This window comes from Rhodamnia argentea, chromosome 8 (assembly GCF_020921035.1).
Source record: "Rhodamnia argentea isolate NSW1041297 chromosome 8, ASM2092103v1, whole genome shotgun sequence".
In the NCBI taxonomy this organism is placed as follows: Eukaryota; Viridiplantae; Streptophyta; class Magnoliopsida; order Myrtales; family Myrtaceae; genus Rhodamnia; species Rhodamnia argentea.
This window is the reverse complement of record NC_063157.1, coordinates 23,048,789-23,070,805: the sequence shown is the minus strand read 5'-3', so window position 1 is coordinate 23,070,805 and position 22,017 is coordinate 23,048,789. Positions and strand designations below refer to the sequence as shown.

Genomic DNA, 22,017 nt, shown 5'->3' with positions numbered 1-22,017 from the left:
ATTAGAATCTAACAACATTTTGTCTAATTATATATCGAAATATTACTAAGTTTGTTTTCAAAATATAATTTCTTCTTTAATATGCTCACTGTTATATGAGTGACATGTGTACTTAAAAGAAGATATGCGATCGAATTCGCTCTAAAATCTACTATCCAACTATTATAATACAAAGTCGTTCATTTATTTATTTTTCCATTGACAATAAACGTAATAGAAATCTGTATTTACGTGAACTTACATATCTTATTGCAAAAGCTTCCATAGAAGTCCACCAATGGCTCCACAAAAGTTAAACCTAGACTTAGTCTAATCTGATTTAATCTGATGAGAACTATTAGAGATAAGGAAGATAAAGCAGGGAGAACAAATCAGTCAACCTTAAGCGCACACGTGTGCCACTTTCTTGATCACAAAGCATAGCATTGCCAAACCCACCAAAGATCTTTATCTAAGGTTTTGGCAACTTCAGAAGGTGAATTCGATTACAATTTGAAAACGACGCGATAACACTACCCTAGAAAAATTCAAATCGGAAGTTTGAGCTTAGGAGTTAGACGATCGGAATCACGTTTCGATTCTTCATTTGACGGGACGTCCTAACATTTTGAAGAAGAAAAAAAATAATTGAAACACGGCTATTGATGGAATAAGACAGAATATCGATCGTCTATTTGTTGAAATATGCGTGAAGAAAGTCAATTTTACCGTTGATTCGTGTTATAAAGATTGTGAGTATTTGGTGAAAAACCTAGTCAAGGCGGGCTCTCACACGAGTTGCTAGCCTGTTTCTATGTTTGCGGCAAACGCAACTATATATCTAAATATTTCGTTGATGAGAAATGTCTTCATTACTGACAACAAATAAGGTCTAAATATTTCCATTGACTGTGAAAATATCGTCTATTCATTCATTTCTGTAAGTGATCATATTTATAAAAGTGTGTCAAATCATTCATTTTCCGCGAAGCAAACAAAGCTTTAAGAAGCCCTTCTGCCTCATCAATTTCATCTCCGACAGGTTTCCTTCGGAAACAAGTATGGCCTTGCAATCATGGGATGGCAAATTCTTCGCATGAGTTATTCCGGCTAACGGCGGGTTGGGGCGAAATCTCGAAAGAGATGCGACAATATGAATTGGACATAAGAACTGTAGGCAACTGAGAGTTCTTTTTGGTTTAGCTGTTTGATTAAGCTTTTACAGATAGTTGCAGCAGCGACAAACCTCCTTCCCAGTTCCCATCCACAAAGGTCGTATAAAGTTTGCATCCGTCCGGATTGTTATGGCTCATTTCATAGCGTACTAGGCGAAAACTTGTTGAATGTGCTGGACGGATTGATTTCTGGGTACTCTATTGTACAGCGCACAACAAGATCGAACGACATAAAAGAACGATGACAAACAGAAAACAGCACACTAACACGTCAATTAGCAGCAGCAGCAGGAGGAGGATTGGGAGAGGAAGAGCCGGTGGCATTCGGGGGGCCGGTCGTCACGGCGGGGGGCGGCGCGGGGGGGGCGGCAGGGGCCGCGGTCGGGGCCGAAAAGACGGGGGAAGTTCCCCTTTATGCCGAGTCTTGAAGGAAGCCCTGGAGCGTCGGATCCTCCTCAAATCCGACTCGTGCGAATTCTTTCGGGTCGGAGGCATATCGATAGCTCGGAATGGGGTGACTTTGCTGGACGAGACTGGTTTGCCGGATCTTGATTATGGCCCTTTCTGTTGGGGGGCAGCGACCATATTTATTCTCAAGGCCTTGACCATGGATGGATGCACGTTTCGCTTCTTCATTACGCAAAGTATAATTCGACGCGTTCGTCGTTCCCTTTGACCTCCAATCGCGAGGACGCGGTCGTCAAACCTTGAATTTTTAAATTGCTGAAGGTTCCTTCATGCTTTCCCTTCAAGAAACCCGATTTATTTGACCCGTTCGTACCCTCCGGATCATGCGTGGAATCAACTGATTGGCGCAATGCTTCGTCCCACCAAATGGTCCGGTCAACTATTGAATCCGTGGACTGCCGGCCGACCAAACGATCCACCAAACGGTTGAATTCAGTCGCAATTGCAGCAGATGCAGCGGGGGCCATTCGGTTCGTAAACAGTATCCCGTTTGCAGGATACCGACCGGCTGGACGGAAACCAGATGAATCAAGACAGCAACTGCAGCATGGTCGCGGTGGAGCTGGACTGGCCTCGTTACATGGAGCAGCGGTTCAGGGAAAGGCCGAGGCTTTTGAGACAGACGGCGAGCAACGGGTTGTGCTGCATCTTCAGGGTCCCGAGAAGCGTGTTCGTGGGCGACCCCAAGGCGTACGAACCCCAGATTGTGTCCATCGGCCCGTACCATCGGGGGAAGGAGCAGGTGGAGATGCTGGAGCAGCACAAACCCCGATTGTTCGCTGCCCTGCTTGATCGAACCCGTGGGCACGGCGCACCGGCGGAAGCTTATTTCCGAACCATGGCATCAGTGGAGACAAAAATAAGGGAGTGCTACTCGGAGGATCTGGATTGCGGAAGCTGGAGTTTGATCGAAATGATGATTCTCGACGCGTGTTTCGTGGTCGAGATGTTCCGGGTCACAGCATCCCTAGTTCCTGCAGATCCCGCCGATCCCTTGTTCTCCATGCCCTGGGTTTACTCCTTCCTTACGCTGGATCTCCTCCTGATAGAGAACCAGATCCCCTTCTTCGTCCTCGAGACCGTCTTTGAATTGTCCATGGCTCCCACAGAAGCCCACTACTCCCTCAATAAGCTTGCCTTGGAGTTCTTCAACTACAGGCTCCGTAGGCCGCAGCATGAACTGGAGCGGCACTATCACGTCCCTAACGTCACTCACTTGCTCGACTTGTTCCGACTCAGTCTGGTCGGCCATCTAGAGCTGGAGGATCCTGGAGATGTCAACGAGGAGTTCCTGCAGTTGATCCCCTCGGCCAAGCAGCTACTCCTCGCGGGGATCAAATTGAAGCCGAGAAAGAGCGACCGCTTCATCGATGTCCGGTTCGAGCGGGGAGTGCTTCAAATCCCTCCTCTCACTCTAGATGTTTTCACCAGATCCCTCTTTCTCAACTGCATTGCCTACGAGCAGTGTTCCTGCTACTGCTCTAAGCACATCACCACTTACGCTGTCCTCATGAGCTGCGTCGTCTCCACGGCAGCCGACGCGGCGCTGCTGTCCGAGCACAACATCATCGTCAACTTCTCGGGCTCCGACGAGTACGTGGCGAGGTACTTCAATAACCTCACTTGTGGCGTCAGCTTCGACATCAGCATCAGCTATTTGGCCGGGTTGTTCGGGGAAGTGACCCGATATCACCAAAACAAATGGCACGTTCAGTGGTCGGGAATCAAGCGCGAGTACTTCGGTAGCCCCTGGTCCTTCATTTCAGCTGTGGCGGCTTTCATCCTCTTAGCCCTTACTGTCGTGCAGGCCTTCTACGCTGTTTACGCTTATTACCGCCCCTCAAAGTAACAAGATCTAAGCAACTCAGTTATTCAAGGATCTGGCGTACTTTTTGGAGTAATCTCATGAAACCGGCGACAATCCGACAATCCATTTCACTTCTTAGGGTCCGTTAGCTTGAAGAAAAACTGTTTCGAAAAATTGTTTTCCAACTTTCCGGTAACTTTCCAGTGTTTGGACAACGGAAACATAGGAATTTTGCTTCACTTGCTCGTGAATTAAATGATCTGATGAACAATTCTTTTGTCTATCTAGTATCTACCACAGTTCATTAGTTGTTTGAGCTAAGCCATAGTTAAGTTCTGTCCTCCTACACTTTTACCCGAGCCGGTATGGTAGTCAACGCTCATCTTTGTGCCCATTGCCATGTACATCGCTGATAATGGTGTTGTTCTAATCGGTGGGTGAAGCAAATACGGTCGGTCAGGAAGAATAAAACCGTACAGTTGACGCAAGTTTCGGTCCGACGGCCATCTTCGCCTGGATTTTGAGGGAGAGTAAATACAACATTGGAGGGTTGGTTGGAAGGGAAAACTAATCTCCAAGGCAGGAAAGAAAGTTCTTGACGAGAGCGCGGTGCTGGCCTTACCACGGTATGTTATGTCTATTTTCAGTACCCGTTTGTCTATCTGTAGAAATATTGAACAGAAAGGTCGCTAGATTCTGATAGGAAAATATGGAATCAAAAAATGGAGTTCATTGGAAGAGATGATGGGAGATAAGCGTCGGACGGAAACTGAACATTTTGACAATTGTCAAAATTAATGTTCAATTTCGGGAAGTCATTTAGGCTTTATACGTTTCGCGAAAAATATTATGCTTCTTAGAAATCTTTTTTGGGAAGTCATTTTCAGGAAAATGATAACATTTTTCGGTGTTTGAATATAACCTAAAAATGAACTTGAAAATATTTTCTATAATTTGATTTTATGGGTCGTCGTTTGGTCGAAAATTGCTGACGCAAATCCAACTATCCTATGTGACACAACCGGCGCTATTGTGAAAAATTTTTCGTAATTAAAAAATTTGTTTTTTAATAATTTTTCATTTCTCTTTCTCTCTTTCAATTATTTTATTTTATTTTATCCTCTGCTAGTTGCCGGCCACTTGCGAGGCTTGACATCACCCCAGGCCCGCGAGCTCGAGCCTCGCCTCGCCTCGCCTGGCCAGATCCGGCGAGGCTCGCTCGAGCCATCGCTGCTACTATTGATCGGCAGAGGAAGAAAGAAAATAAAAAAATAAAAAATAATAATTAAAAGAAATAAAAGGAAAGGAGCGTGAAGGGTTGGAGAAAGGAAAGAGAAGAGAAAATGCATTTTTTTTAATAGTTTATTTTCCATTAACCGAACGTCGGAAAATTTGAAAAATATTTTCCCGTAAGTTGTATGATGGATCGGCGGACCGATTGATTGACCGAGATGTGATACTCACTAATCGACCATGCAAAAATCTCCAACCCCTTCACTATACAAGGGTTCCAAACTTGAAAGCTTTCTGTTCAACCGGAGCTCGCTGTCTACTGAACGAGCCTTCACTGTCCACATATGAAAAGAAAGATAGGGCGGTCAAGCCTTATCTTTTTCGTAAAATGAACCGAGCCTCAGCCGATTTATTTGTTTTTCTAATTATGGGCCAGCCTAACTCCCAAGCAAGGATCGAATTGATCCGACCCAAACCATGTCCAGTGGCTTGTCACATGGAACAAGAACAGCCTTTCTTACTGTTTCCCAAAATGAAAATTGGCCAATTCGATATCGTCCCACGCTCCCACTTCCAAAAACGGAACATGGGGCGAAGCAAAGGCAAAGGCAAAGGCAAGCCTTTGTGCCTTTGGATTTGGTTCCCGATTGAAAGATGCAAGGGCCACATTCACATGTGCACTGACAGCTCGATCCATCTTTAAAAGCGAGTAGGGTCGATGTACCCAACCCAAAAAATGCCCAAACCTTTCTCCAAACGGCAAAATGAAATGGAGCTTCTCTTGGGGCTTCCTCCACACAATCTTTGCAACGATGCTTGACTTTGAAAATTAGCTGACAAGACGTTGACAATCACATGAGCAATCGTGGAAACATGATATTACGTTGGGAGAAGTATCATAAAAGTCATATTAATTCAGTCCTAAAACTTTTAATTAGATTAATTTAGTCTTAAATTCATCCGATCAATTTTGGTAGGAAATCGCAGACATTGATATTTTTAATGATACTTTAATAATTTTTAAATTTTTTTTCTTTTCTTTTTGTTCTTTATTTATTTTCATTTTTATGCGGGGGCTAGCAAGGGCTACCGACCACTAGGCGAGGGCTTGCCGGCCACTAGGCGAGGGCTCTCGTGCCGGGTGCGCGACGCCTTCGCCAAATCTAGGCTAGGCGAGAGCATCGCAACCCTCACCCAATATGGGGGAGGATGCGGCACGCAAATTGGACGTAGGCGGGGGTGCCCTCGCGGACTAGGCGTGGGTCGGCCGACGTAAAAGAAAATAAAATAAAAAAATTATTAACATATAATTGAAAAATATCAACGTTAGTGCTAGGCGTGCCACGTAAGACGTCTAACATCCACGTTAGCAATTTTTGGTCAAAATTGGCTAGATATACTTCATTAGTACCAATGAAATAGGTTTAGGACTAAATTTATCCAATTAAAAGGTTTAGGATTGAATTGATACCAACGCAATAAATTTATGACTTTTTTTATACTTTTCTTAATTGTGTTATTAGACTATGTTACTACTTCAATTAAAGACGTTGATGTCATTTAGGATGCATTTGACAACGATTTTGATGCAAAAAATCGATTATGTCTAGAATTAATTTTTTATGATTATGTTTCCTAAACGAGTTTTGGAGAATCAGAATTTGTTTGGTAACTGCACAAAAATGGGAAAAATAAGCAGAGACGGACAAAGGAACAATGGAAAAAATAAGTAGAAGTAGGTGTCAATCAAGTAGAGGCAGGGAGAAAATGGGACGATGTGCGAGCAACGGTGTTCACTCGAGGCAAACGAGGGTGGCCCTTGCCCAGATCGGCGAACAAAAGGCTCGCAAGGCAACCCACGCTCAAGCCCGAATCCAAATTTGGCGAGGGCACTTGAGGCCGACAAGAGCTGCCTCGAGCAAGCCTTGGGAAAGAGACGACGAGGGAATTGAATGACGAAACAAAACTCACTGGAGTCGTGCAACGAGGGTGGCGGATGGTGGTGGTGGAGGTGGCTGGTCAAGCAACTAGAGCGGCGGATGAGCGAGGGTAGCTGGCGGTCAAGCGTTCTTCTCTGAGTCTTCTTTTTTTTTTTTTTTGTCTTTTTTTGTCTAGGGAACAAAATGAGAGCTTCACTGAGCCTTCTCTCTTTATTGATCTTGTTTCTCAAAGAAATTCTAGAACAAATAATATATTTTTCTTATTCTTATTTGTGCACCAAATCTATTTTCAGAAACAGAATCAGAGAATTTGATAATCGGAGTCATTTATGTTACTAAATATGTTTTCATTTTTTTTTATATTTCAAAAAATAGAATCAAAATCGTTACCGCACATACGCTTAAAAGCTTGTCCCACTAATTTGTTTTCTTATCGCGAGTACTTTTCGAGAGGGTATCTCTCTTGTTCACGTGCATTGCGTGGTCTTTTTCCCGTGTCGGACAGTAGGAAAAAGGACAAAAAAACATTTACAAAGTAAAAGGTGGATAACAAGAGAATGATAACCGGCAACCGGACCCTCAGGTTCCTCGCTTTTTTTACGGGCCCAGCACTTCAATTTACCCCGCTAATGTCTCATCAAACGGACATTAAAGGCCCATCGATCAGCATTCAAATCATGCATTAAATAATTAGATGACCCGGTTTTGCTCTTGTCCTCTTACTTCGTACAGCCGAAAACCAATCAACCATCCAAACCCAATAAGTTTCCAACTAAGACTCCATTTATTTTGCAAAAAAATTAATAATTTAAAAAGTAAGTTTCTTAAAAATAATCGCTTGAATATGCTCAAAAAATGAAACGAACGAAAAAAAAAATTATAGTCCATGAAAATATTTAGGTGTAATTTATTGATGATAATAAAATATTTTTCATAGACTAATTATTTAAAGTAATACAAGTAAGCATATATTAAAAAATATTTTTCAAATCATTCATTTTTTATAAAATAAATACATCCAAACAATTGTGATATGGTCTGCGAAGGCTTCATGGATAGGAAACTCTCGATCAATCGATAGAATCATCTTTTGTTCATCCTACTTTCCATCGACACGCCAATTTCAGTTTCAATTAGCTACTAAGTTGCAAAGAGACACAATAAAGCAATAAATCGAACGCGCCAGTTTTTGCACGAAACCTGAAGTTCTCAAAATGTGTTTAGTGGGTGTAGTCTAAAACCCATTTAAAGTCAAGAAGTAATCGATCTTGATTAACATACTTGATAAACACTGCAAGATAAACTAGCATGAACATCAAATTGTTTTGATGATGTGGGCCTCATCACATTAATGATTGGTCATCATTGCTCACATTTCACCCCCTTTTTAGAGGCGTTTTTAGCTATCAAGGGTCCTACTCGATGAAGAGTTAGAGCTACATCGTTGATTAAGAAATTAATCTGGACAGGCTTCTGTCCGGAGTGAAGAGCAAACAGTCTTACTATTGCACTTGATTTCGGTGCTTAGATTGCAAATCTAAAATGATTAAAATCTCGAATCTTGAGCTCCACTCCAATCAAAGCTCCATTATTGCTTCCATTATGAAAGTCATCGACCACATAAACCACACATCGTGCCATCTGATGTTCCTAGGTGATGGACTCGATGTGGATCCCCCATGTTCCTCCATCTATTTACCCAAGCAATAGTACAGCCCTCACGCCCTAATAGATAAAGCCAGCCATGGGTTCTCTTACGTTTCTTTGTTAAACTGTTTGGGGCGAGTCGGATCTAGATTGAACTTTCCCTTTTGGTTAGCGGGTATTGAATCATATGGATATTGATTTTTGGTATAGCTATAAGATGCATTTACTTTATCGGGTGATCGTCATCGATGTAACAAGAGCTATTTTGTTCCCATCTTCTATGGGAGGAACTGCTCTGGGTGAGTCATATTTAGATTAAAATTTTCCTTTTGGTTCGCGGGTATTGAATCATACAAACAATGATTTGTTATTTATCGATAAGATGCATTTACTTTATCAAGTGACTATTACCGATGTAGCAAGAGCTATTCGGTTCCTACATTCGATAGGATGAACTATTTTGGACGAGTCAGATTTAGTTAAAGTTTTTCTTTTTGGTTCACATGTATGGAATTATATATCCAGTGAATTTTCATATATCGATAAGATACATTCACTTTATCAGGTTATCATCATTAATGTAACAAGAGCTATTTAGTTTCCACCTTCTATAGGAGGAACTGTGATTACCCATAAAGCCAAAATTGCACGAGTGCAAAGTGTATTACGTATAACCGGACCGCCTAATGAAGGTAAAATAAGAGGTGGAACTTGAAGCAAATTCCCAATTTTTTTTTCTTTGTCTAGGGGAAATAATTGGAAAAAGGATTGATTTGCACACGGGCGGCGCTTTGAAGATGATCTCTCCCACTGTCACAATCCTTTGGACTTTGGATCCCATCTTCCATTAGTTGGCATTCACCTACCCCATCACCAATTAGAATCTAACAACATTTTATCTAATTATATATCGAAATATTACTGAGTTCGTTTTCAAAAAATAATTTCTTCTTTAACACGCTCACTGTTATATGAGTGACATGTGTACTTAAAAGAAGATATGCGATCGAATTCGCCCTAAAGTCTACTATCCAACGATTATAATACAAAGTCGTTTATTTATTTATTTTTCCATTGACAATAAACATAATAAAAATATCTATTTACGTGAACTTACATATCTTATTGCAAAAGCTTCCATAGAAGTCCACCAATGGCTCCACAAAATTTAAACCTAGACTTAGTCTAATCTGATTTAATCTGATGAGAACTATTAGAGATAAGAAAAGATAAAGCAGGAAGAACAAATCAGTCAACCTTAAGCGCACACGTGTGCCACTTTCTTGATCACAAAGCTTAGCATTGCCAAACCCACCAAAGATCTTTATCTAAGGTTTTGGCAACTTTAGAAGGTGAATTCGATTGCAGTTTGAAAACGACGCTATAACACTACCCTAGAAAAATTCAAATCGGAAGTTAGAGCTTAGGAGTTAGACGATCGGAATCACGTTTCGATTCTTCATTTGACGGGACGTCCTAATTAACATTTTAAGAAAAAAAAAATAGTTGAAACACGACTATTGACGGAATAAGACGGAATATCGTCTATTTGTTGAAATATGCGTGAAGAAAGTCAATTTTAGCGTTGATTCGTGTTATAAAGATTGTGAGTGTTTGGTGATTTGGAAAGAGTTCGTGTTAAGATCGTCAGAATTCATTATTAACACTTAGGAGGTCCCATGCTCGTGACGAATTTGTCCAAGACAAATGTCTAATTCACAAATCTTCCACCATAGGTTACCGACTAATTTGAGTTCAGATAGATTTGCATAGCAATTTTCAACAGGAGTCCTAATTGAAAATCGGCTTTTTTGTTTATCCTAAGGATTGATTGGATTTGAAAAGAAATATCAGATCCAAGAGACGAATCTCAATTTATATTCGTCTCTTTTGCTTGAATGGACATTGATGTCGGGCTAACATTGAGAGTTCGGAGATTCAGATCCTAAATATTTGGATACTTCCTGTTATAGAAAGGAAAGAGATATTCTCGGATACAAATACAACCTATATATATTGAGATATTCGATAGGGTCGTATTATTATTGGTGTGTATCGCCTAGTTTCATTTCTGAGTCGATTGAAGATGCAAGGGCCACATTCCCACGTGCACCGACAGCTCGATCCATCTTTAAAAGCAAGTAGGGTCAATGTACCCAACCCAAAAAATTGCCCCAACCTTTCTCCATAATCAAAAGGAAAAGGATCTTCTTTTAGGGTTTCCTCCACACGATCTTATGTTTTTTTTTTTTTGGTAAGTCGCGATCTTATGTTGTTTAATTCAATTAAGGACATTGACGTGATGTAAAAGTTTGTCCCACTAATTTGTTTTATTAGAGTGAGTGCATTATGTGGTCGTTTTCTTTTGTGTTGGGTAATAGGGAAAAGGTTAAAAAATCAGGGAAAATTCTAAATAAGGGCTCCAAATACCATCATTTTCGCAAGTAAGTGTATGAAGTGGAGCTTGTTTAAAAAAAGAGCCTGAAGTGGAGTTTGTTTCAAATAAGGACGCGAAACGCTCTAATTATTTCAAAGAAAGGCTTTGACCAATGATATTTTCATCATTTTCTTTTTTTTTTTCATCTCTTATTTTCTTTTTTCCCCCTCCCGGCGAGGGCTGCCCTCATCGGCCTTGCCTCACCTAGGCGAGGGCCGCCCTCGGCTCACCAGGGCGAGGCCTACCCTCGCTAGATCTAGGCAAGGGTCGCCTCACTCGGGTGAGGCTGGCAAGGACAGCCCTTGACTTGTCCAATCAAGGCCCTCGCCAGCCTCAAGGGTGCCCTCGCCCAGCCCTTGCAGGTGGCTGGCCGTTGCTTGAGACTGGCGAGAGGGGAGGGGAAAAAAAATAAAAATAAAAAGAAACGGGAAAACATAAAAGAGAAAATAAATGATGAAAATACCCTTAGTCGTAGTCGGGCCCTTCTTTGAATCAATATCCACTTCAAATTTTTATTTGAGAAAATGATAACACTTCGTGTCTTTATTTAAAATTTTCCAGCAAAACAACTACAAAACTAGAAGGTGGACAACAAAGAAAATGACAACCGGCAACAGGACCCTCAGGTTCCTCGCTTTTTTTTATGGGTCCAGTACTTCAATTTGCCCCCACTATAGCCTGATCAAGCGTACTATTAAAGGCCTCTTACTTCGGACAGTCGAAAACCAACCAACCATCCACTCCTAATAAGATTCAGAGATCAAGGCTCCATTTGTTTCGCAGAGGTTTGATGACTTAGAAAACGAAGTTCTTATAAATAATCGCTTGTGTCTTTCCTAAAGATGAACGAATAAAAAAAAAAGTAATCATTTACAAAAATATTTAGGCATAATTTATTATCGAAACATTTATCATCGATCAATTATTTCGAGAAATACAAGCGATTATTTTCAAGAGAATATGTTATAAATTATTCATTTTTTATGAAACAAATATATTCCAATAATTGTGAGACAGTTTGACAAGACCTCATTTTCAGATGCATGATTTTCGTGCCTCTAGCTTAGAGTATAGACGGGAAACTCTCAATCAATCAACATAATCATCTTTCGTTCAATTCTAGTTTCCATCAGCGCTCCATTTTAATTTCAACTAGCTATTGAGTTGCAAAGAGAAACAACGAAGCAATACTAGCGTGAGCCAGTTTTGCGCATATCTTGATTTTCTCAAAATGCGTCTAGCGGCTATAGTCTAAAATCCGTTTAACTAAAATCCATTTACGGTCGAGAAGTAGTCGATCTTGATTAACATACTTGAATGCTGCTACAAGACAGTATTTTTGCTGGTATTTACCCGGATTTGGATGCTCATGCAAGTAAAGAGATCTATTCATTGATAGGAAAATATACTAGCAAGAACATCTATTTTTTTTTTTTTATGATGTGGGCCTCGTTACATTAATGATTGTTGATCATTGCTCAAATTTTCCCCCCTTTTAGAAGCGTTTTTAGCTATAAAGGTTCAAGGGTCCTACTCGATAAAGAGTTAGAGCTACATCTTTGATTAAGAATTTAATCTGGACAAGCTCCTGTTTGGAGTGACGAGCAAACATTCTTATTACTGCGCTTGATTTCGGTGCTTAGATTGCACATCTAAATTGATTAAAAAATCTCGAATCTTGAGCTCCACTCCAATCAAAGCTCCATTATTGCTTCAATGATGAAAATCATCGACCACATAAACCACACATCGTGCCATCTGATGTTCCTAGGTGATGATGGACTCGATGTGGATCCTCCATGTTCCTTCATCTAATTACCCAAGCAGTAACACAGGCCTGACGTCCAAATTAGGTTCATCTCATTTTGGTTAAACTGTTCCGCATGAGTCGGATTTAGATTGAATTTTCCCTTTTGGTTGGCGTGTATTAAATCATATGGATAATGATCATTTATATATAGATAAGACACATTCACTTTGGCGATCGTCATCGATGTAGAAAAAACTGTTTCGTTCCAACCTTTTATAAAAGGAAATGTGATTACCTATAAAGTCGGAATTGCACGAGAGTTGTATTTACGTATAACTAGATTGCTAATTTAAGGGAAATAAGTGGTGGAGCTTGGAGCAAAGTCACCGATTTCTTTTCCTTGTTTAAAGGAGAATTATTGGAAAAAGGATTGATGTGCACTCGGGCGGCGCTTTGAAGGGGATCTCTCCCACTATCACAATCCTTTGGACTTTAGATCCCATCTTTCATTAGTTCACATTCGCCTACCCCACCACTAATTCGACGCAATCGAATTAGCCCCAAAATCTATTATCCAACTGTTGTAAAATATGTAAGTGCACTGTCTTTTGGCAAAATTGTAGGCTACTGCAAAGGAATATCTCGACGTGTTCTCATCACTAATGATAGTGCGGAATTCGATGATCGGCCACCGATTGTCCTTTGATACTATGACGTCTTTGTAGAATGAGCGAGTTTGTGCACAGATCGTACCAATTTGATTTATCTTTTAAATTTAATTTTTAATTGAAATTTGCATTTTTGTCTTGAAATTATGTACCTCTTTTTATGTGAAATATAAATTTTCCTTCGGACAAAAAAAAAAATTTGTTATAATGTAGGTCGTTTCTTTTTGACATAATAAAAAAGGTTAATACCAGGGAAAACCCCAAACTAGTACACCTATGATAAATTTACTCCAAATTATTTTTTTGACCACAAAAAATATCAAACTGATACACTTGTTACAAATTTACCCAAAATTGGTACACTTGTGATAAATTTACTTTTTTTTAATTTTCATTAAATTTAATTATTAAGTTGCTGAATTGAATGACTCGTGGCGGTTGATGGGTATACCAGTTTGGGATTTTTACTCTCCGTTTATCACATGTTTATTAATTTAAGATTTTTCATGATATTAATTCAATTTAACGGAGGGTAAATTTGTCACAGGTGTACCAATTTAGGGTTTTTCATGGTTAAAAAAAATAGTTTAGAGTAAATTTATAGCAAATATATCAGTTTAGGATTTTTGGTGGTCAAAAAAATAGCTTGAGGTTAATTTATTACAAGTGTACCAGTTTAGTATTTTTTATGGTATTTTTTTTTTTTGTAAGGTAAGAATGTATATAACTTTTCAAAGCGCCATTTACAAGGAAGAGACCAAACACAAAAACCTCGTACCCATTAGTACACAAGGGCTTGTCTTAATGGGTGCAAAGGTGTAGCGGTCTATCAAGATACACAAACCGAAAGCGCATATACCAAAGAAGCCAAAGAGATGGCTATGTAAGAGGGAACGGCCAAAACAGCGGCCAACCAAGACAAAGACTATCTAACGGGTCATAGATACCGACCAAGACAGGAGCCAAAAAACACAAGGAAAATACACTAAACAACATCAGGGCGGTCTTCAAAGATAGAGGATGGGAGCCCCCAATTTCTTTGGAGTCGCCTATTACGAGGGTGGTCTTGAACATGACCAAGAGAGATACTCTTGTCTCTCACAACTTTGACAAGGTGTTTGATAATAGCCGGCACAAAAAGAGGCTTGTCTCGGAAGAGGATATTGTTCCTTTCGGTCCAAATGATATGACATAGGGCACCGAGAGAAAACCTAGTAATGCGATGGTGAAAAGAACGGTCTCCAAAAGCTTGTATAGCCCAACGAATGAAGTCATCCCAATGACGGTTCTACCAAGCTATGTCGCATTTCGTAGCCCAACATAATGTGAGAGAGCCCGTAATAGAGCATCCAAAAAATAAGTGGTCGATAGAGTTAGGTCTAGATCGACATAAAGCACACGCTCCATATTCAATTCTACGGTATTGCAACAGCAAAATTTGAGTAGGGAGGCGTCTAAAGGTGATTAACCATAGTAGAAAGGCATGCCGAGGGGTTAAGGAACAATCCCGGATGAAAGAGTGCCAATGTACTACACGGCCCCTTGTCCTAATACAATCCCAAGTCGAGGCAATCAAAAACATACCGGAGGGGTGACTCTGCCAAATAAGCTTGTCGGTTATTCCATCCACAAAAACAGGGGCAGGCTCCAGCCAAGTCGGGAAAGTGTCCAGAACAGTAGAAGGTTGCCAATCAGAAGCATAGAAGGATTGGATAGTAGCATTGCAGGGGATCTTAGACTCGTATATATCACCGGCCGAGAATAGCTTGTGGAGGGGGCCTCTATCGTGCCACCAATCAAACCAAAAGGAGGTGGATAAGCCATTTCCAATTCTCCATCTAAAGAGCAAGTGAGAAATCGACCGAAGATCCAAGATTTTTTTCCATGTCCAAGAACAGAAAGTGGGTTTAGGGACCACCCAGAAATTTTTGTTCTTAATAAAATTGGAGTGGATCCACTTGCACCATAAAGACTCTTTATCGGTGAAAAGGATCCAAATATGCTTGAGCATTGACGCTTTATTACAATCTCTCAACCTTCGGATTCCAAGGCCTCCCTCATCCTTCGGCCTACATACATCAGCCCAAGATACTTTAGCTCCCCCAAATCCCAAGTCCGGACCCTTCCAAAGGAACTGTCTTAGGATGAGCTCAATTCGAGACAGTATAGACATTGGCAGAGTGAAAACACTAGCCCAATACACGTGGATAGCATGCAAGACAGATTTAATAAGTTGTAGTCTACCCGCAAAAGATAAGAATCTTTGGGACCACGAGCGAGCTCTGGCAGTAATGGAGTTAACCAAAGCATTACGGTCTGACTTAGTAAGCCTGGATGCAATGATGGGGACACCAAGATAGCGAAAAGGGAGATTACCTTCCCGAAACCCCAACACCAACCGAATCTGTTCACGAAGCCCGGTGGAGCCACCGGAGAGGAAAAGCTTACTTTTATTGGCATTGGGCTTTAATCTGGACCACCTTGAGAAAATATCTAAGCCTTCCTTCAAGAGAGTGATGGAGGGTATGTGTGACTCAGCAAAAAGTAAGACATCGTCGCCGAAGAAGAGATGTGACACACAAGTACGTTTGCACCGCCAATAGAACTTGAAAGCCCTCGAGTCGGTCTTGGACTTGAGGATGCCCGAGAACACCTCCATAATCATAGTAAAGAGATAAGGGGAAACAGGGTCTCCTTGACGAATTCCTCTAGAACTTGGAAAAAAACCATGGAGCTCACCATTAATCGCAATGGAGAACTTAGGAGAGGAAACACATATCATAATCAGCTTGATGAACATAGCCGGGAAGCCAAAAGCTTGTAAGGTCAATTCAAGGAACCCCCAATCAATTGTATCATAAGCCTTTTGAAAATCTACCTTAATGGCACATTTAGGGAGATACGGATCATGATGAAACCCAGCAAACAACTCTTGGGCTAGCATGATATTGTCACTAATCCGCCGGCCCCTAACAAAAGCATTTTGGGGAGAGCTTATGATAGAAGGCAAAACATTGGCAATCCGATTTGCAAGGATCTTGGTGGTACATTTATACACCATATTGCAGCAAGCTATAGGCCTAAAATCAGACATAGCCGAAGCATTAGGCACTTTAGGCACAAGGGTGAGGATGGTGGCGTTTGTTTCTTTGAGTAGCAACTCGGTTTCAAAAAAATTCCTAATGGCCAAGATGACTAAAGGTCCAATAATAGCCCAAGATGCTTTAAAGAAATCAGCATTGTATCCATCAGGCCCCGGCGCCTTTCCCGAAGCAAGGGAGAACATGGTACTACGAATTTCAGCATCCGTGACAGCCCGAGAAAGAAAACTGACCTGATCCCCATCGAGGCCACAAGCAATGAACTCCCTAATCTCGTGTATTTCCGGTCTGCAGCTAATAGAAGTCCCATTTAGCAGATTTTCAAAATGCCCCACAATATGCTGCCGAATGGTGTTGTGCTCAGTGAGAATCACCCCATCCGAATCTTCAACCGAGAGAATACGATTATGGTATTAACCCTCATAACAATCTACATTTACGTGCATTTACATGTCTTATTAAAAATGCTTACATGGGAGTCCGCCAATGGCCCCACAATGAACTGGTCTAAATTCCATTCATTACTGTTCCATTGGACACGAAGCCAATGCCACTTTGTCCTCGTCAATCGTCACCTACTGAAAATTAAAAATCTAGATTAGACTAATTTAATTCAATCTGACGAGAACCACTCAAGATAAGGAAGATAAAGCAGGAAGAACAAATCAGTCAACCTTAGAAGCACACGCGTCCCACTTTCTTGATCGCAAAGCACAGCATTGCCAAACCCCACTCAACATCTTTACCTGAGGTTTGGCAACTTGGGCAAGTAAATTGGATTGCGATTTGAAAACGACGCTCCAACACTAGCCCAAGGAAAATTCAAATGGTAAGTTTGAGCCTAGGAGTTAGACAATCGGAATCACGCTTCCAATTCTTTATCTAACAAGAAAAAAGTAAAGTTGAAACATGATCGTTGATGGAATAAGATAGATGGACATGTTGACTATTTATTGAAAAATGTACGAAGAAAGTGGATGTTAGAGTTTACACTGCCCGTCGCTTCGGTCAGGTGAAGTGTTCGGATCGCGGCGATGTTAGTATTAGGTATGTTGGAACTCACTATTAAGACTTAGGAAGTGTCATGCTCATGACAAACTTGTACGTACAAACTTGTAATTCACAAATTTTCTACCAAAGGTTACCAACTTGTCTTATTTTTTTTCCCCGGTAGATGTTATTGGAATTACAAAAGATACACAATTGGATAGCAACTTTCAACAATATATATGAGTTATAATTATTGAAAATCTGTTTTTTTTTTTAATCCTAACAATTGGTTGGATTTGAAAAGAAAAATCAGATCCAAGAGATTGAACTCGATTTATATTCGTCTATTTCGCTTTGTGGAAATCTCATCAATGTCTTTTTAAAAGTTAAAAGTGAATCACATCCTAGCTAAAATTGGCTCCATTTACTTCACAAAAAATTGAAAAATTGAAAAAATAATCCTAATTTAGATCATTTACATAATTTAGAAAAACACATCAATGAAAAATGTATTCATTATCAATAAAAAAAAATGTATATACCTTGATGTTTTTAACAATGTATTCATTTCAGTCGATTAATATATTTAAGTCCAAAAACTAATAAATTTTTTTTTTCAAATTATCAAAAAGTCGAAATAATTGTGTTGCATGATTCGTGTTGTCTAACAAATACGCTTAAAATTGACAAGTGTTTTTGCTTCTCGGGTCATTTGTAGGAAACAATAGGAGTGATCGGTCTTCATTTTGGTTATACTCGGGAATTGGGGACCAAATCAGATGGTCTTGGGACTAGTCTAGTCCACTTCCCCGGTTGTCCAATGAAACCAGTGGATTTATTAAGAGGAGTGAGCAATGTAGACTTTAATTTTAGTATAGTAATTATAATTGGGTTTATATTTAAAAAATAAAAAAATAATTGGTGGATTATTAGGTTTACACATATGAAAGACGAAATATTCGGTCCGGTTTGGATAGTCCGATTCACTCCCGGAATCGGACCGAAAATCACCGGTTCCGGGTTTATGGAACCGGGAATTGGACCGGCATCCTTGGGAGTAGGGGTAAGCATGGTCGGGTGGGTGGTTCCCACCTTGAAATCGGGAACCGTCCACTAAGGGTCGGTTCCACAAAATGGGAATTGGGAACCGCTCTATAATTCAATAGACTTATTCGAGAATCGAACTGGACCGGGTGGGAGTTTCCACAAAATGGGAACCGAGAACCGCTCTATAATTCAATAGACTTATCCGAGAATCGAACCGGACCGGGTGGGAGTTTCCACCAAGGAACCTGGAACCGTTGAATAGTTCTATGGGCCCAACTGAGAATCGGACCAGATAGGATGGATGAGACTATTGTGAAGGACTTGTCATTGTATAAGGGTGAATAAGATAGACCATTCAACTAGATAACACGACAAGCTGAAAAAGATTCTGGAAGAGCTAAAGGAGTTTTTAGTCCATTCATGAGCACATTGCTCCATGTTCCGAAAATGATAAAATAATCAAGTCTGCTTGCACAGCTTATGCATGACCAGGTATTATCCCCTATTAAGTATCTGGATGAGCGAAGGCCATTCAACAGACCCTCCACTAGATAACACAACAAGCTGAAAATGAAAAGGCATAAGCATTGATCTTTTACTCGAACTAGGACAATAGGCATGCGAACTCCAATGGTTTTGTACTTTGTTTCCGTTTTGACTCTAAGGAAGGAGTCCGATGAGTAAAAAGGGGTAAGTCATGAGATTAGAAAAGCAATAAGTAAAAGTGGTGATCATGATAGAGAGACTGTTGACACTGAGTAAAAGATCTCATATAAATCACCCCAGTCCGGATGGACGGGTGGTGATTCCAAGTGTGGAACCGAGAACCGAACCGGTCCCTAAGAGGGCTGCTGGTTCGGTCCGATTCTGGGTGGTCCAATCAGCTCTCGATTCTATTTTATTTGTTTTTACCAGACCGATTGGCTACTTTGTCACTTGAATGGGGCCGTGGTCTTGGCGTCGATTTTAGGACGATGACCAGTTCTTCCACCCCCGCCTCGCGCACACCAGAGAGAGAGAGGCGTCGCCGTCACTAATGAGGATAGTCATTGGCCATGCCTTGCCGTGCGCGAGACTCTCTCTCCAACACACATTCAAACCCCCTTCTCTGACCACAAAAAAAAAAAAAAAAAATTCATGCTTTCTTCTCTCTCTTTTTTTATTCTTTTCTTCTTCCATTTGAATGGATGTAGACATCTGTGCTAAGCTTGGATACAAACACAACTTATGCATTGAGATATTCCATAGGGTTCGTGCATGGGCGATATTCATATGTGTAACCCGCCAATACCCGGGAATCTGCATATTATTCCGGGAAAACTTTCGGCCTTCGACGGACACTGGATTTCGACGGAGCCGAGCTATTTCGCGAGGATAATATTTGCGTCTTTTGGTTAGAAATTTGTGAGGATGTTGAGGGTTTTGGCGATGAAAGATGAGGTGAGTTGGCTTTGCCAACCGTGACAACTTGGAGAGTCGGCTTCAAGGCTGGATTTAGAGAACTCCCTACCGTTTGTAAAAGCTCAAAGCTAAGCCATGGGATTTTCAGACTTTCCTCGGCCTTGGAAGTTCTTCCCATGCGGTCGAATTTGAAGGGTATAAACCAGGTCAGTTCACCGTTGGATCCATGCCTTTGCAATTTCAATTGCATATAGGAAGAATATTTCATCCTCTTATGATGTTTCGAATGGCTTCTTTGAAAAATGTTTCGATAGGTATTCGACCACAGTCTCTCTGTGCATTTCATTCGGATATCTCGACACGGGGAGTCATGGGAGCATTTGACGGGGTAACGTTTGCCTTTTCTTTGTTGATTGAGCATGCGATGAGCTATGAATACCAAGAAAGAATCACGTCGAAGAAAGAATGAGAAATAGAAACACGTCAAGAAATTTTCCGAAGCCGAAAAAGAACAATTACCCATTTCACGATGTTTAATTTTTCACTACCTTGTTCTTTCAACCGAAATTAACCTGTTCTGGCGGATTGATCTCTTGGCATGAAAAGGAAAAGCCTTCCTGGAAATTGATGATCTTCTTATCTCTTTGGAGCATTTGATGATTCTCGAACAAAACGCATGCTTTCCTTAGGCTGACCTCCCCCATAGATTAGACGAACTCAATTTTGGCTGGCGTTGACCTGTTCCACCGGTCAACTGCTTTGATCCTTCGCCTACCCCTTTTCATTAAATTTTGCATTTATTCTCCATCACGCGATTGCCCCCACAAAAGGGTATTATCAATGGGCGGCAAAAAAAAAAAAAAAAGAAAAGGAAAAAGAAATTGTAATTTATCTCTTACATTTTTTTCTTCTTAATTTGCTGAGAAATCGAATTAGACGAGGAGGACGATGTAGTCATAAACATGATCACATGTATTTTCAGAATTTTGTCCGAAAGGAATTCTTCTACTCTATTCTTATCACGCGACCCCACCTGGTATATTTCACATTCTATTTTCCACTTCATTTGCATCCACAATTTAAATTTTCTTCATCCGACATTCCAAATGCTTTCATTATCCATAAGAATTTCGTCCGAAGGGCAATATATGATAGTTTCTACTTTCAGAAAAATTTATGTGAGCCATTTTTTTATCGATATTTTTGGCTGCTCTATTTCCCATTTTCTCTTAAATTAGAATTGGAGAACTCCTTTTCTTTCCTATCCATGTATAATGAGCACAATCTTTTGACTCCTTTGTTCAGCGTTTTAACTTTTCTCTAACCTCTTAGTTATCTTCTTCATAATCTAAGCCAAAAGGGATTCTTTTTTTCAAAAGAGATTATTCTTAAAGCTCCACGATATCATGTATTTATTAAAATTGGGAATATCTTAGGTATGATTCCTTCTTTATTACATAACCTAAACCGACAAGCCGCAACCTATTCATCTTCCGCCACAGCTCAACAATCCCTAATACTAAACTCACCATTAAAACATAGTAAAAAAATACCGTAAATATACATCATCTTTCACTCAATGACCGCTTGCATGTCTCTGCTTTCGAAAATCAACTAAAGATCAAACCATATAAACCCTAATTAAGAGGCTAAGATGGGCTGATAAGGAGGAGCGGTTATCTGCCTTTTCAAAGTTAGATTTTACTCAAAGGCATGTGAATGGTATTGGCAAAAATAGAGACATGTAAGTGATGGTTGCGGCCAAAGGCGAGCTTTGTTATTGATAATTTTTCTCTTAAACACAGCAAAAGGTTTGGAAAACGGAATAACTATGTTGTGTGACGGGAAGCGGTGCCTCAAGCGCATCTCAATCGCTTAGATTACGGCACATTTTCTGAGGATTGTAATTCTTTTGAAAGCAATATATACCTTCTTGCATGTGATAACGACCCATCTTATAATCTTAGGCAATGATTTCGAAGATGTACTGTTTTACTATCGATGTAAGTCAATTAACTTTTCTACTACACGACATTCACAAGGCTGCTGCTACTTCGTGGTCTGTATTTAACTAGACATATCATACACATGCATTAGACTATAATCATGTAATCAATAAAATGAACAATATTAATATGTGATGGCTCCGCGAGTTTCCGTAATCAATCATGTAATCATGAGCTTAGATGTCCTCAGCTCATGAACGATGACATCTATTCACACAGCCTTGAACTAAACTAAACGAGCTTGATCAACACAAGACACCGTTGATTAAAACTAAACAGGGTCTTAGAAAATAGAAAGGTATATCTCGCCCTTGGTATATGCTCCAAAATTATAAGGAAATTCCTATGGTAATGTCTTCAATGGAAGT

The 22,017-nt window shown here is 40.3% G+C and overlaps 1 protein-coding gene across 1 annotated transcript; it reads left to right on the top strand.

Moving 5' to 3' along the window:
• The first annotated feature begins 2,093 nt into the window (after positions 1 to 2,093).
• LOC115735414 (UPF0481 protein At3g47200-like) lies at positions 2,094 to 3,471 on the top strand. Its single transcript, XM_030666632.2, has one exon. It carries the CDS (start codon positions 2,146 to 2,148, stop codon positions 3,469 to 3,471), a length of 1,326 nt encoding a protein of 441 aa, XP_030522492.2. The 5' UTR covers positions 2,094 to 2,145.
• The last annotated feature ends 18,546 nt before the right edge of the window (positions 3,472 to 22,017 follow it).